General features: G+C 39.2%; 1 protein-coding gene across 1 annotated transcript in view; it reads right to left on the bottom strand.

Moving 5' to 3' along the window:
* Window positions 1-15,973, bottom strand: part of OGDHL (oxoglutarate dehydrogenase L) — a 61,847-nt gene that overhangs the window by 6,397 nt on the left and 39,477 nt on the right. Inside the window, exons 16-20 of the mRNA XM_080597882.1 lie at window positions 15,410-15,537; window positions 6,843-7,021; window positions 3,063-3,134; window positions 1,494-1,619; window positions 267-339 (exon numbers count right to left, since the gene is read on the bottom strand). Coding sequence (XP_080454008.1) covers window positions 267-339; window positions 1,494-1,619; window positions 3,063-3,134; window positions 6,843-7,021; window positions 15,410-15,537 — 578 coding nt within the window. The remainder of the gene's footprint in view (window positions 1-266; window positions 340-1,493; window positions 1,620-3,062; window positions 3,135-6,842; window positions 7,022-15,409; window positions 15,538-15,973) is intronic.

Consider the following 15,973-nt stretch of genomic DNA (forward strand, 5'->3'; position numbering starts at 1 on the left):
GAACATCCCTATAGAGAAGGGAATGCACTTTCCACAGCCTTTGAGATTAATGTCCGGTTACAAGACAACCTGTTAAAATCAAGAATCTGTATTTGAATGCAGACTTCAGCCAAATTCCAAGCTAGATCTTGTTACAACAGTTCTGCACAAATTGAGCCAAAGGACAAGGCAAACTCCCTAGAACAGTTTCTTTTCTTCGCACTTCCAATTTGATGTGTGACTTGGTATAGCTCATTATTTGTTCGTAGTATTTTAAGATGACCTACCAGACACCATTTCATCAAAACTGGATTTAGCTTCTGGATGCCTCAGCAGTGACTTGGGTGTCAAAACGATGAGCTGTAAAACAGAAGTTTTTCCAGCACTCAGGAGCAGCTTTATCTACATTATTATATGCAATATTTTTTAACAGTCTTCATACAAAACCCACAAACTAAAAATGCTATAGATCTAATTAAAGTGAATAACAAACACAGTAAATTGGAATTTTTTTTCTGTTTTGAAAGCCTATGAAGTTTCATAATTGTTCGAAAGATTTGGTTAATTCATTCCCTATAAAGGTTCTCAAAAAGCATTACTTTATGCTCCCCTTTAAGAACAAAATCAAAGCACTACGAACCACTAAAATATCCAATAGTTTTATCTTAGTATTCAAGTTATAGAGGAGCCAAATGGCTTCAAAGGTTAACATAGAGCTTTCTCCAAAAATCCACGCGTTTCAGCACCTACGTCTGAAATCAGCTAGCATCTGAAAGAATTCACAGCAATTGCTTTCAAAAGGAAGAAACAACAGCAACACTACACAATTTTAGCATTAAATAAGGTCTAAAAAAGGATAAACATCTCAGAGTGATGGAGCACTTTGGTCAACTCTGCCAACAGAAACCAGCTGGGAAGGTGTATTCTAGGGAAACCCAGCTTGATCTCCCAAGTTTTCTCTTGCCGTACCAGCAGTCACTATTGTAGTTACAGCAAACACCTTAATGCAGTGATGCAAATCACAGTGCCTTACACCATGTAGTTTATCCCAGTTACAACATGAAGAAATTTGCAGTTGTGAATTCTTCTTAATGTTGTAGAAGAATATCTCTAAAAGAGGAGAGGGAAAGTGTCTGGCACTGGAGTAGAACCAACATAAGACTCCAGACACAAAGAGCTGGTTTTAAAGATGGCAGTCACTGCCTGTACAAGTACACACGTTTTTGAAGTACCAGCACTTAGACATGCAGATTATAGTTATGTAACCTGTTAGTTGCACAGTGTCTTGTCAAAATCATCTAAAGGTCTCCACAACCAGAAAGAAGTAAAGCTGAAAAACAAGTTTTAGAATTTTAGAGAGAGATGAGTTTTATTCCACCAAATTAGCCACCTTCAAACTCCATTCAATTAAGACTTCACCAGGGATTAACCTTCCTTTCAGCAGTATGACAGATACAAACAAAGATCCCCTCTTCACGTGAGGGTTAATACACCTAGAATAATAGTAACTTTACCGGTTTTCTGAAAGGCAGCAAGATCTGTCTTCTGAGGACATGAAAGTAATTGGCTGGAGTTGAACAATTCACCACAATCCAGTTGCATTCATACAGCTGGGAAACTTCAAACTGCTCACTGAACTCCTGAGAGAGATATTAAAGCCATCAGAAAAATATCTAAAAGACCAGGAAAAAAAGGCTTAAAAGACATCTTTCTATTTCTGACTCTCACCAACTCCCTTTCTCAGAAAACTTAATTAGCAGAGCTCTGTTGAGATTATATTATTAGCTAGGGAAGCGTCTCTACAAAGCATTCTTCTGTTTCTACTTTTTCCTAAAAGCATAAGCAAATAAAGGCAAAAAGCTTCCTTTAATTTCAGCAAGCTTGGAAGTCCAGGAAGGAAGGGTGAGGAGGACTAGCACTTCAGGAGGTATAAGGCACAAAGTAGATCCCCTTTGAAAGTTTCTTAAAACAATTACTCTTTTTTTTTTTTTTTTTTTGAGTATATCGTTAACTTCCCCCCCTTTTTATATAGGTGTCCTGCCCTCTTATATTATCTTAATACATAATTTTCATGTTCTACATTTATGTATTTTATAACTACTGTTTTGTTACAAACATATGAATGCACATAGGGATATAAGTAAGCTTATATGCAGGTATAATCTCAGTACAGACTGGTGCAGCATCTAACACAATGACATCCGGGTTCATGTCTTGAACTCTTACTTAGCTTGTACGATAGAATTTATAACTTGCTTATTATGTGCAAATAACAGTCCTTAAAAGTAGTCAGTGGAACAGGTCTTTATTCTGCCAGTACGCTGACAAAAAACACTTTTAGATGAGGAAGAACATTGATCTGTAACTATCACTACCCCCAAGTTAACAGAATCAGGGCCAAAACTGAAATGCATCCATTTTCTATTTATTTATATATATAAATGGATGGCATTTTCAATTGATGTATAACAGTGCTTCTTAGGAATCTGCAGTGGGGAAGAGGATGCCCCAAATCCTGTAGAGATAAGTACCTTATCTGTAGAAATGAATGATCAAACTCTAAAGGTCTTAACTGAATCAAATTTAGAAATTGCCTTTACTTTCATGCTCCCAGCAGTATAATTTGGGACTACTGCAAAAAGCCAGGAGTAGTTTCACATGGCCTCCTCTAGAAATTTGCTAGAGAAACATATTTGCAGTATGCACAGCAATATATACAGGCAGAATCACTGGCCCTGAGGAACAGCCATAAAGAGATCATGCAGCCAGAGATTAATTGTATATGATCTCAGCTTTGAAATGAAACAGCCTAGACTGCACAGTTCCATTATTTTTACTGGGATCAACTTAATGTTACACCAACTCTTGAAGCTGAATTTTATCCCACTACACCTAGCCAAAAAAAGTGATTCTGACAAAAAACAAGTAACTTAAGTTTTTTTCTTCTGTGGCAAATAACTGAGTGTTACTCATGGCAATAAAATGATTTCTCAGATGATGAAGCCAACACAACCCAGGTCAAAATAAATCTCCGAGAAGCAAAGAGCAGAAAAAAGGATAGGGCCTTTGACAAATCTACTTACCGGATAAGCATCAGAATCGTCATTGCTCATCTGCAGAAACCTCTCAGGCCTGGCTGATGAATGCTCTGGACCCTGGTAATCATATAATTTAAAACAACATTAAAAAGCCAAATCAGCACTTAGATATCAGCCTAGGCCACTCACTGCATAAGTGCTTCCTTTCACCCTCACAGCTCTGCACCAGACTGCACACCTGCTCCCCAGACAAAGACATCAGAGCTTGCAGCAGTGAGAAGAGATGAGAGGACATACCACACCACTGGAATTGTCTTCCATAAACTGTTTTCGTAGGAGAAGGTTAGGTTTCACATGAATTTCCAACACTTTTACCTGCAAAAGGGTAGTAGGTCCATCTGGACACAACAACGACCTTGCTAATGCAGGGCAAAAAGGTTCAGGAGGAACGTCAGGAGGAGAAACACTGTGTGTCTTAGCATACTGCAGTGTCTCTTACTTTGGGGGAAAACCACACTTGTATGCTAAAAAGAAGCCAATGCAATGTTAACTGCTGACTATTTTTGTAATATTAGCAAAAAATGCAGGCTCAGGACCACTCTCTTACCATCACTCATTGACCAGTATGGGACAAAATAGCCTAAATGAATGCTTCAGCTAAAATGGATCAAAATGCATGTAAACATTACCTGCCAAATCAGCCTACGATTATTGCCTCAAGAGGCGTTTTACACTGTCAAAGTACCGAACACTTACATCTGCTTTCTCACTAGTAGTACCCAAGGTGATTTCTTTTAATGCACAAATATTGTTAGATCCCTTTTATACTAACAAAACGTGCCTGGTGGTCACAGTGAATATCAGGAATAAGAAGTGTAACAGAATGTTGTCTTCCCTCTCACATCCTCATTTGTAATGGATGAGGGAAAGCTGTGAGGAGTCAGAGAACACAGTGTGCTTTTTTTATTTATCGCTAATGCTGGCAGCCTTTGCTTGTTCAAGTGACAGTTACTGTTAGGAAGGACTTTCATTTTGGAGACAGGCTCAAGGTATTTTAACCTTAAGACATGAACTATTACACCTCTCAAATCTCTCCATGGCTCCTAAGCTAATGATGTTTACAAAGAGCTTTTCTCTTTATATGTCTTTGTCTGTCATCATAACTTCCTGTGTTGAAACCTTAATGTACAGTCTCCAAAATCACTCTTTATTTTGACAGCTAGTAGTTTACTTTGATTCAACACATGATTGTCTCTGCTTTCAAGTGCAGGATTCACCGTACGCCATGCACTAAGGGAACCCAAAGGAAAAAACAGTTTCTTCACTGGCAACAAATGAGAAACAGAAACAGCCACAAACTGTGCCTTGCACAAGTATTCTCCTGAAGTCTGTCTCCACTTCTGAGATGCAAAATAATCTGGTTAGAAAAGTCTAAGCGCTTGAGAAGAAGCAGCAGCAAAGCCACGCAAAGCTATGGTGCACAGAAACAGCCCAATATTGCAGTACCACTGCTGTACACATCTATTCGCAGTAAATCAAACACTACACTGAGTACAAACTACAAGTGTACAAACACGTTGCTCCACGAGCACACTGAATTGACTAGGCTGGAAGCAGAGATGTCACTAAAAAACAATTACAGGAGAGACACGTGAGGCTTCCCTAACATGCACACACACACGTTGCCCCAGCAACAACCTCGACACAGAGCCTCAATGTTCCCATCCATCTTGGGTTTCTCTGCTGACAATGCCAGTCAGACTGCCAGGGGCTGCTGCGTGGGATGGGGTAGGGTTTATTTCTATTGCGACCACTTCTCCAGTGAGACCTATACTGAATCCATTAGCTACTTGCAGATGAGTCCCCACGGAGCCATTCAGCAGCAGAGTCTTTCAATCACAGCCAACTTGCCTGTGAATGCATGACCTAGAGGTGAAGGGATCCATATCCCATTACGAACCCTTCCCCAAATCATTCTGTCCCCACCACTGTAGTTAGAGAGAACAGCACTCCTATAATGGAAAACTCCTCCAGGAAGATAACGGATTTCAGCAGCCTGGTGGGATTCTTAAATACTCCCCAAACACCTGACACTAGCAGCAAAACAAGCGTGTTTCAGAAGAGCTGGGCAAATCTTAGCTGCCAAGTGGCTATGGGAAAAGAAAGATTACTGTATTGTACGTAGCAGAGAAGCAACTCCCCTCAGCTGAGTGCTTCCCTGCAGAGGACCACACTTCCTGCTGAGGGCACATTCAGGCTGTCCCTCCTGATTCATCTGAAAAAAATATATTAATTTATCAAAACTCTTGTGAACTGCATCAGACCTTTCATTCTATACACACAAATGGGAATGGAAAGCCATTCATAAGATATGAATGCACCCCAGCATATCAGGACAGGATTGTAATTGAATGGAAATAAACTGAATTGTTTGTGAGAATGGAAATGATGCAGTTAGTAGCGAAAGGATCGGAGCATTTTTACTGATAGAGATTGCTGCTGTGGCTCACACCATGCTTTTCTTAATAGAAAATTAGAAACATGCATGCATCAATTCATGAATGTCAATGCATTTGAAAAGCAGAAAATTAACCTAGCCTGACACGATGCAAATATAACCTTTAAAAATAATTTAAAATATTTGAAGAACAATTCTACTGCTGGTAAGAACTTCATGAACATTACATGGAAATGGGGAATTTCTTATTATATCACAGTCACCTAATGCCAATGATTTTTGAAGTTTTAAAGTTTTGTATCATTTCATTACAAGTGAATTTAGTGCTGTTTACACAGACATGCTTCATTTAAAATAAAACTGAGCACTGCATGTTTTCTTTTTTATTGTACACTAATAATCTAGCTTTTTAGGGAAAGAAGGCAGTGTCTTATGTGGCTTTGTTTGTTGTTGTGATTTTTTTTCTTGCGTTCACATGCTGCTAGCCAGTAACACATTAAGTTTGTCACATAGCAAGGAAAAAGAGGTGCATACCACTAAGTATAACACAAAGCTAAGCACTCAAAAATATTTTTCTTGTTCTCACTGATCAATCTGTTCACATTAATTTTTGTAGCACTGAAACAGTCCAACACATAAACAGCATCCTCCCCCCCGGCCTTGATATATCACCATGGGATTCCCACAACACCTGTGGATTTCACAGACAGAGCGAGGCACAGTCGTCTGTGTTTCACTCCCACACACCATTCAGTGTACTGGGTCTGGCTGGGGTGGAGTTCACTTTCCCTCAAGTGGCCCACGGAGTGCTGTGCTCAGCACTTGTAGCCAGAACTGTCCTGCTATCACAGCAGTGTTTTGGCTACTGCTGAGCTGTGCTGGCACAGCACCAGGGCTCCCTCTGGCCTCCCTAGAGCCAGTAGGCTGTGGGTGGGCAAGAGGTGGGGAGGGGACATGACCAGGGCAGCTGACCTAAACCATCCAAAGGGATATCCCACCCCACATGGTGTCACACTCAGAAATAAAAGCTGGGAAAGGGGAAGAAGGGAGGGCTCTCGTTATGAAGACGTCTGTCCTCCCAAACAACCACTAAGTGCATTGAAGCCCGGCTTTCCAAGACATGGCCAAGCATCACTTGCTGTTGAGAAGCAGAGAATAATTCTTTTCTCCCTTTTTACTTCCATGTGGCCTTTACTTGTTTATTCTCTTTTTCCTTTAATTAAATTATCCTTATCTCAACCTATGAGCTTTTTTTTTTCCCCCACCATATTCCTCTCCCCTCCCCTTCGAGGAGAGGGAGTGAGAGTGCAGTGTGGTGGACTTTAGATGGCCCTCGGTGTGGAACCACCGCAGTCAGCAGCCCTTACCATTCCTTCCATGCCATGTGGCAAGAGCAGAACAATCCCATTGTGACGAACCCACTTAGCCTGGCCCGAGCTGATGAACTGGTCTATGATACACTGCGCCGTGTTGTGGAAGTCACCGAACTGCGCCTCCCAGCACACCAGGGCATTCGGACTTGCCATAGCAAAGCCAAGTTCAAAACCTAAGAAGCAGAGAAGTAGGAGAATTAGAAAAGAAACAGACTTGCTGAGAATTCTGTTCATTTCTCATACAAAATTAAATTAAAAGAAAACCAAAACGAGAGCATGAGCTGGATTTTTTTAGCCCTGTTATAAATCAAGCAGTTTTCCGTACTAACATTTTCAACAGAAAGATTAGCAAATAACCTTTTTGCAATATTGACTCCGATCCTTCAGAACTTTCCTCAAACACGTAAATATCATAGGATTATTAAATGAACAATTAAAACACCTCCTCCAGCTCAGAATTCTGTGTGAAGTTTTCCCAAGAGGTCTTTGAGGTAGATACCATCTTCTCCTGTAGAAATCCACTTATGGTCTAGGACTAGCTCAACAACCTAATTGTTAATTTTCTGACTTGCACGGTCCAGCCCAACACCATCAAATTTACCCCCCCACTCACGCAGCAACAAAATTTTTGGTGACATCAATATTGAGTCCTTAGGCAGGATTACAGCCTTCAGATCTTTAAAAAAGCTGGAATGTAAGAGCTGCGTGGAGACACACCGCATGGTAAGCCTTCGGCAGGGTTATGGATCCTTTAGGTCTCTGCCTCTGTGGCAGAGATGAGACCTGAAGTGCTCTTTGTGGAGAGGACATCATGCTTCAGCTAATGAAAACAAAGGCATGCTCCTGTCTCTCCGTTCCTTATCACACATCTCAGCCCCTTTCCAGGTGGTTTACAGTGACAGGCAAGCGCAGAAATTTCCCTAACCTTGTGCTGTTTGAACTATGAATTCAAACAACTCCACACAGAACAGAAAATCCCTGCATTCCTCCTTACTCAGCTACGCCAAGTTATCACAGCAGGACAACCATACAACAGCAGCCCTGTTGACAACAGCACAGGTGTTCTGCACAGAGCAAGCCAGGCAGTTTGTTGTCTGCTCTTAAATCTTGTCAAGTCTCAAACGTAACTAAAGGCTCTCAACAGGCTCCATGGATCTCTCTCAAAGTCAGATATGAATTGCTGCTCTCATTGAAAGCCCTGCAACAGCACGATAAAGCCCCAGCTCTATGACAGCGACGGGGGAGATGATTGGAAAAGAAAGGGAAGAAAACCAAACTGCTACTGCAGTATAAGCTAGGTCATCGATTCCTAGTGGCTCTGCTAAGGCAAAAGACAGAAAACTACACGGGTATTTCCACATGCTATATTGCATGCTGTGAGGCTTTAACATGCAGAATCTCATGTCAAGTCAGAATAAGGAAACCTAGCTATGTGCAATGTACCTGTCTCACTTTAATGACCACACTTAAATTTAGGTTATTTTTCTACACCGTGTGTCACAGTGAACACCTAAATCTGTATTTGAAAAACTCAAACCACTTGGAAGAGATGAGTTTAGTATCTCGATATTCTCCACACACAGAAAACTACTTCAGAGTCACCAGCAACTGAGAGCTGGCCTGCCTCATATAATTTGTGATTTATACCCAGGCCTATCTTCAGTGAATACAGGAATTACTTTAAACAAAACTATAAAACCAGAACAACAATAAGCAGTAACAGAAAGCAATACACAATAATAAAAATAATAATAATTAAAAAAAAAAAACTTGTATGACGGCCCAGCATACCAGGAATAGGGAAAAAAAGAAAACCTGTGGCACATGCAGTACGTGGGTTATTTTAAGGTTATCAGTGCAAACTAATTGATTTAGTTGTGAAGAATATTTCAGGGTCAAGTCAAGCCTATTCAAACCTTCTTTGCCCTTTTTAGTTTTGTTCAACTTTTACTTTATGCTATCATAGAGATACTCAGAGCTCTAAATTAAGATCGAGGTCTTCACATGCTGGATGCCACAAATACATACAAGTAGTTAAATACATACATGTAGTTTCTTCCCTGAAAGATTTACTGACAAGCTGGAAAAAAAAGGTGAAGGACTAACATTTCCACCCTGTAAAATTGAGAACCAATGAACGTATCATTACAGAAAGTTTAAACTAACTTGTCCAGTTCCACAGGGAAAACCCACAGCAAAACTATTATGAGCCAGGCATATATAAAGCAAGTCCCTCTCTTAACAAGAACTACAAGAACATCCTTCCAACACTTTACATGGACACAGGTCAACTATGCATAAGACTGAAATCGCTCTAGCTTAACTCTAACCTTTCCTGGAAGGTTAGTAGATGGACAACTACAGAACAAATTAACTGCATGAGACAAACAGCAAGACGAGCTCTAAGTGAAATTGTTTATTTGTGGAGATAACAGCTTTAGCATACTACTTTTATAGTGTCTTCATAGCACGCTCCTCAGTGATTCCAACCCAGCTTTTTGTTCACCATCTCCATGGCAAGAAATCTTTGAGTCACTTGGCTTCTGGAGTGCTGAACTCTAAACAATCCATCCATGACTCCAGCAGATGCTCATGTTCTCACCACAAGGAAACAGGCAGGTTGGGAAGGCAAAAGGAGACCACTAAGTTAGCAACTTAAAGACAGTCTGGCTATGACAGTGCATTACCAAAGAGGATGGTTTTTGCTGACCATTCCTCTGGCCTGACTGCTTGGATGGCCTTTCTTTCACAACATATTTTAAATCTCTGTCCTCCTTATTTCTGTGACTATTGTTTTTAGCATAATACAAACAGGGGGAAAACCTACACAACTCCTTCAATGCATGCTCCCAAAGGTATCTGAGAAACAGATTTCCCTAGGTAGGCTTGAATCCCATTCTAATTTTACACAAGCATTAAGAGACCATTTCATCTGATTGGGTGACATGGTTGAGAAAATATGCAATATGTTCAAGGCTTATTTGCGCATATGCTGCTCTCTGTAAGGATGGGGTAATCTAGCTTTTAAAAAAGAAAAACCTGAGGTCTTGACCACTTCAAGTTTTCAGTAATCACACACTGCTTTCTGAAGAGTATGGAGCTAAATGCAGATTTAAAACTTGGTCAGAGCACACACATGATTTTGTTTCATATATTGAAATCATCCATAAATTTCACATGGAAAAAAAAGCACCATTTCTCACTATCTATCTTGTTGCTCACTTTGTGCTAGTAACCTCCACAAGGTGATGCTGTCACAGGTGAAGTTGTATTAAAAGATGTGATCCCAACACAAATACCTTTTGCAAGCTTTCTGACAGCCATAAACATTTGAGAAAGTATATTCAAATGTTATCTACACATTCTGATTAATATTTTGAAATTACTACTACAAGGACTACTGTTTCATGGAATGTGTGTCTGTGGTATATCTATCTCTGGTATATCAGAACTCATTTTCCACCATGCAAACGACAATAAGAGTCTTAAAGATGTTAAAGACATTAAAGATGTTCTACCAGAAATTATAGCACTTGCTAAGAAGTCTGCTGAGAATTACTGCTTCTACATGCATGTGGAGAAAACTAAAGAGCTAAACAGTGCTAAATATATTTTTATATAATATATATTTACATAGGTAGAAAGCTGTCTAGACATATGCAAGGTGGACAGGTTGAGGTGCTTTTCCTGAAAGGGATTTGTTGGGGCAGCAGGTGCATCCGGGTCAGGGAAGGTGGCCTGTGCTACAAAGATTCCACAGTTCTAGAGGTGAGATGTGACTACAGGGCAGCAGCTTGCTATCCAGGACCCCTGAGAGGGCTTAACTTCAGACAAGAGTAAAGGGTTAAAAAACTGCAGCAGACATTACAAACTTGTATTGCTTGTGTCTGCAGAGACCAGAACTGAACATTTCTTCATAATCCCATGCAAACTTTGTCATTTTAAAAGGATTAATTCTTATACAGCTAGACACTGAGAGAACAGGTTTAAGCTGTGAGGAAAACTAGTGCCAAGTCAACCAGGCTGCCGGGTGTAGCTTTCAAAGAAGGAAAGGTGAAGCATCTGTACCACCCAGAAAGTGCTCGAGAGTCCCCAGGCAGTTCCTGAACTCCCAGCTGCCTCTCAGGGCTCAGAGCACACCATGGCACAGGGAACCAGGATCCACACAGCAGTTTTGTGCCTCTCCCTCTGTTTGGAAGCCTACCAAACAAAAATACACAGCACTTGACTAAGGTTGCAAAACTAATGTTTTAATTGCTGAAGTTCATTAAGGTCCCTAGATGGCAGCCATAGCAGAAAGGCGTGTTTCTGTTAGTCCAGTTCCTGCTGTGCTCCCTTACTGTTTTTCCATCACTCTGGCAGAGGAAGAGGTGCTTTCAAGCAAAGTGGCAGCTTACACAGCACATTATGCTGTGTTTTTCCCCCACAGCATTTTGCATCGTTGTCATAAGAACTGTAGTTCTTCCAATTGACATAAGTGAGGCTACAGCTTAATTCAGTACGATTTCAAAGGGATTCAAGGCATGAATGTTAACTAATAGCCATAGATGGCTTGTCAGTGCAGGGATTTAACAGCAGAATGAGGAAAGTTACAAAGACAAATATGTGCTATGTTTAATGTAAAATCTAGGCTCAAGGCCTAACAGGGGGATGCATATCTTTTCAAAAACCCAAACATAGTCCAGGATGGGTGGCTGACCCTGTAGAACAGAAACACTCATGCCTTAGAGCTCCATGTAGGTGCCACTGAGAAACTGGTCCTTGCTTTCTACGGTCTGTCCTATTTCCCAACACCATTTCTGACAGATAAGAATATTTTGTACTCCTAACCTTAAAAACATGTTGTTCTGAATGAGCAGTAACACTACATATTTCATCCTAGGAGTGCATTGCAAAAAAAAAAATTTAAATGAACACCTGTCCTTTTCCCTTTGTCTTCTGTTTTAACCACGACCTTCCCACTTGAAAAAACTGAAGTCCAGGTCTCTTAAATTGAAGACTTTGCTGAGCTTTACACTAGTTCCAAGTCTATCATGCTTGAACATTCCCTGGAAGTTCCCAATAGGGGATGCTACAGCCCAAGACCTCTTAAAGCCAGCTTTGAACCTGAGAGAATTTCTTCTCCTGGTTGGAGGATCAGCACTACACAAGTCATTCTGAGGGTAGTAAAGGAAGACAGGAGATCCTTTCAAGTATTTAAAAAACACTGTGGTGTGGAGAACCTGTAAGTTAGTTCTGCTTTTCTCTTCTATCTTGATCAGCAAATAAATGCAGACAGACTTCTTCATGACTTCATACTTCCAGACATTCAGTTTCAATGAAAAGTAAAAATTTATAGCTAGATGAGTAGACACAGAACTAAACTGTAATAATCTCAAGATAGCTAAAAATAGGAGACGTATGAAGTCTAATAAGATTATTAGAGGCTGTTAAATACCCTGACTTAATGTCCCATTGCAAACACTTTATTGCTTCTGGTATACAAAACATAAGCAATTGTTTGAGCTATAACAAGACTGACTGCCTTTGTTTTCTAAGAGAAATCAATCACATCAGAGAATCATTTTCAATGGAGTGGTTACATCCCAGGAGTTCCTAACCAGCTCAACAACAACTTCGTGCAAAGCTAACAGCTTTGAACAGGTGCCAACTCTTGGCTTACTCACCTGCTAAGGAAATAATCTGTAGTTTTATCATGCTGGGCTGCTCAATCCATTTTTACTTAGCTGTAATTCACAGAAAGTAAAGGAATTCCCATAATAATTCTGAGGTGCTGCATGTTTACACAGTCATAAATCAAATTCTTAATAGCTTTTTTTTTTTTTAACCTTCCCCCAAATACTTTAGGACACTGATTGCACTCATTCTGTGTAACAGGCTTATGCAGCAGAAGTAACAGGTAACTAAAATCAAATTTTCGTTTTTTTTCTCCCCATTTTACAAACTCCTGAAGAATCGACTCCTTGAACTGCAAACATTCAGTCCTTCTTCCAGATACTAAAATGATGATGTTACCAGCCAAACAGGTAACAATTTCAATTGCTTCTCTACGATGCTTAACTAGATACAATACAGAAGTAAACATACCTAAGAAGGCTGATATGCAGAAGTTAACAAGGGAGCAGAAGCTTAACTATAAATTCATTTCAGCATAGAAATATGGCATTTTTAGTAAAATAATCATCCACCATCAACTATTTATATTAATATAATGTCCTTTATTGCCAGAAAATGTCTCAGACAAGAAGGATTTAAAGTTTGTAACACCTAAAAATCAGTATTGTTAACTTTTAAGAATCCTTCATCACATCTGCTGAAGCAGAATTGTGCAGAAATGGTACTCTTGTTTTCAGTGTACAAACAAACCTATATTTTGCCCCATTGCTTGCATTCGGTGAAAGGTATTACATCAACTTTCTCATTTCTGCTGCTGAAGGAGGTGGAAGAACAACAGTGAGCAGAATGAGATGACATTTAAAAAAAAAAAAAAAGGAAAAGAGAAAAGGAGCTCAGTTGGTTAATTTTTAAAAAACAGAATTGTTGCAATAAGAATAACCCTTCATACCATATCAACACCAGGCTTCCTGGACTGATCAACTGAGATGTAATTTCTGGAATTGTATCAGATTTCAACGATATTCAGACACCTGTCACTTCGTCACTTTCACATGTGGATACATTATTTGAATGTAAGAAAACAAAACCAGAAACCTACAACCCACTTGCCCATAAAATTTGTAGCAACACTATAAATACACTCAAATTAAGAAATCTCTGACCAAAACTGTGAGAAACAGTAGGAAACTGGAACAGTGTTTATAGGAACAGCAACAAATTATTTCTATGAAATTAAATTCTTGCTTTCTACCTATGCCAAATATTTTTTCTTATGTTTATACACATTCACTCTTGCACTCTCCTATTTAGAGTTTACATGTAAATGTTATATATTAGCTTACAAAGTTCTGCTCACACCAATTCTGCCAAAGAGCTAAGAAAAATACCTAAAAATCTCAATTCGTCAGCCCATGCTCCAACTATGCTGTTTTATACCATTTTAATTTTAATATTATTAGGTAAAAATGACTGTGATCAAATATTTCTGGAACCTTGAGGCAAACAGTTATAAATTACCATTTTTATCTATTACAATGTTTCATCTTTTGCTTTTTTATAAGTTATTAATTGGATATGAAATAGTATTTCATTATTTACCCTTAGAATCAATAATACTTTTGATAAATTATTAGATGCCTTTGTTCTGTGCTCAACATTCCTCTTGCCACCCTCATCATGTCAGAGTGAAGTTATCCATTCACTGTGAAGTTAAAAATGTCTTCCAGTACCAAAAATGTAATCCACTATGATCAATGCTACATGTAACAAGGATTTGTTTTCTCAATACAGCGCATTCAGAGTAGTAGTTCAGATAACACTAGGATAGATTTTTATATCTGTTATGAAGTGACCCGTTGACAGTTCCTCCCCTTTTGTTAAAGCATTAAGTGTATGTTCCAGCATTGCCAAAATCAACCACAACAGATGGTTACTTTGAACTTAATCTAACAACTGTAGCCTGTGAAAATACTTGTTTAAGAGATGCCGGGACTTGAGAGGGAGAGCTTCGATACTAGTCTCATATATAACTCTTTCAAAGCTTTTTCCCCACATGCTCTTCCTCACTGAGCTGTGCTTCTCTTATACCTAACTTATCTTCTGTCGTTAGTATGTAATTCCTTCTTGAATACTAATGAGACCAATGCTAGCATATTCTGTACCTTTTCTAACAGAAGCTACTCAAGTCTCGCAGTTTGTATGTTTTGAAGTGCAGGCAGGTTCTAAGCAGCCTAAGTAAATAGGTGTATGTACCATTAGGAAAGTGTAGAAAGTTTTGCACTAAAAGCACATTGAAAACTGCAAATTCATATTACTCATACCAGAGGAAACACGTTCAAAACTTTAGAAAAAAAGAATTCAATTTTTTTCCCCATCTCATTTTAAATTTATGCTAAAATATTAAAATCAAGAGATTAATCACAGCACACTGTAGGAAAACAAATAAGTTTGGCTTAAAGTTTATACTACAATTGTTAAAAGCCCTTCAAAATAAGACAACAGTGGGCAAAATTTATAATGAACAGGGCAAATTCCTTTCATCTTTTGGCAGAATTACTGTTTTCAGGTGGCAGAGCAGGAGAGGAAATTAATGTCGGCATTTTGGCTGGATTTTAGGCCCCTGTTCCATAGATCCTGGCTCATGATACAGGACAGATATTCTGTACATCCTGGCTCTTCGTGAACTGTTACAAATGCAGTAATATTGAAATATAACAAACGCAGAGTTTGTTCATTTTTAAATGCCACTAGCAGAAGGAGCCATTTGTTTGTTTTAAAGTTTGGCAAACTCAAGTAACAAAGCAAAACTTTGTAGGCCAGGAGGCTTAACCTCATTAAAGCAAAATCTGAAACAGATCCTCTTAATTAGCCGTCATCAATTCCAATGTTTTGTTTGAGATCCATTAAAACTTCAGCAAATCTCAAATAATTACCCCAAGACATACCTAAGACACCGTATTCAGAAAGGGAGCTGTTGCACACGGTATAGGGGGCCTGTTGCTCCCAGAGGTGGTTCATGGGAACACACGTTCTCTTGTCAACTTCTTGATCATGAAGCACATGATGGCGATGGCTGCAAAGAGTTGTTGAAACAAATCTGTTAGCTATGAAACCTTTGGGCTTTAACATTGCTACTTTCAAAGATAAACCTTCAAAAATGAATTCTAGAAAGTACACAAGCAACAGAATTATCTCTGGTTTACACAACGCTCTAGTTTGATTGAAACTTAGCAAATTTATTGTCTAAATAGAATTGCTGCACCATTAAGGACTTTCACTGACTATCCAGGCTGGTTCTCAAGCACTCAAGGAAACTGAAAATTCATCATTACTGGAAGAACAGGGTGGGCGGCTAGGTGGGTCAGGTGGGTGTTATAAAACATATTAGACTGATAAAAGCCAAAAAACAGAAGGAAAAATTGTTATCAAAATGTTCCACTCTGCCTTCCAGGCAAATTCTATTATTTTTTTCCTTAAGACAACTGTTTGCTTTTTATGCCAAAAATATA

Source organism: Anser brachyrhynchus, assembly GCF_964034855.1.
Source record: "Anser brachyrhynchus genome assembly, chromosome: 6".
In the NCBI taxonomy this organism is placed as follows: Eukaryota; Metazoa; Chordata; class Aves; order Anseriformes; family Anatidae; genus Anser; species Anser brachyrhynchus.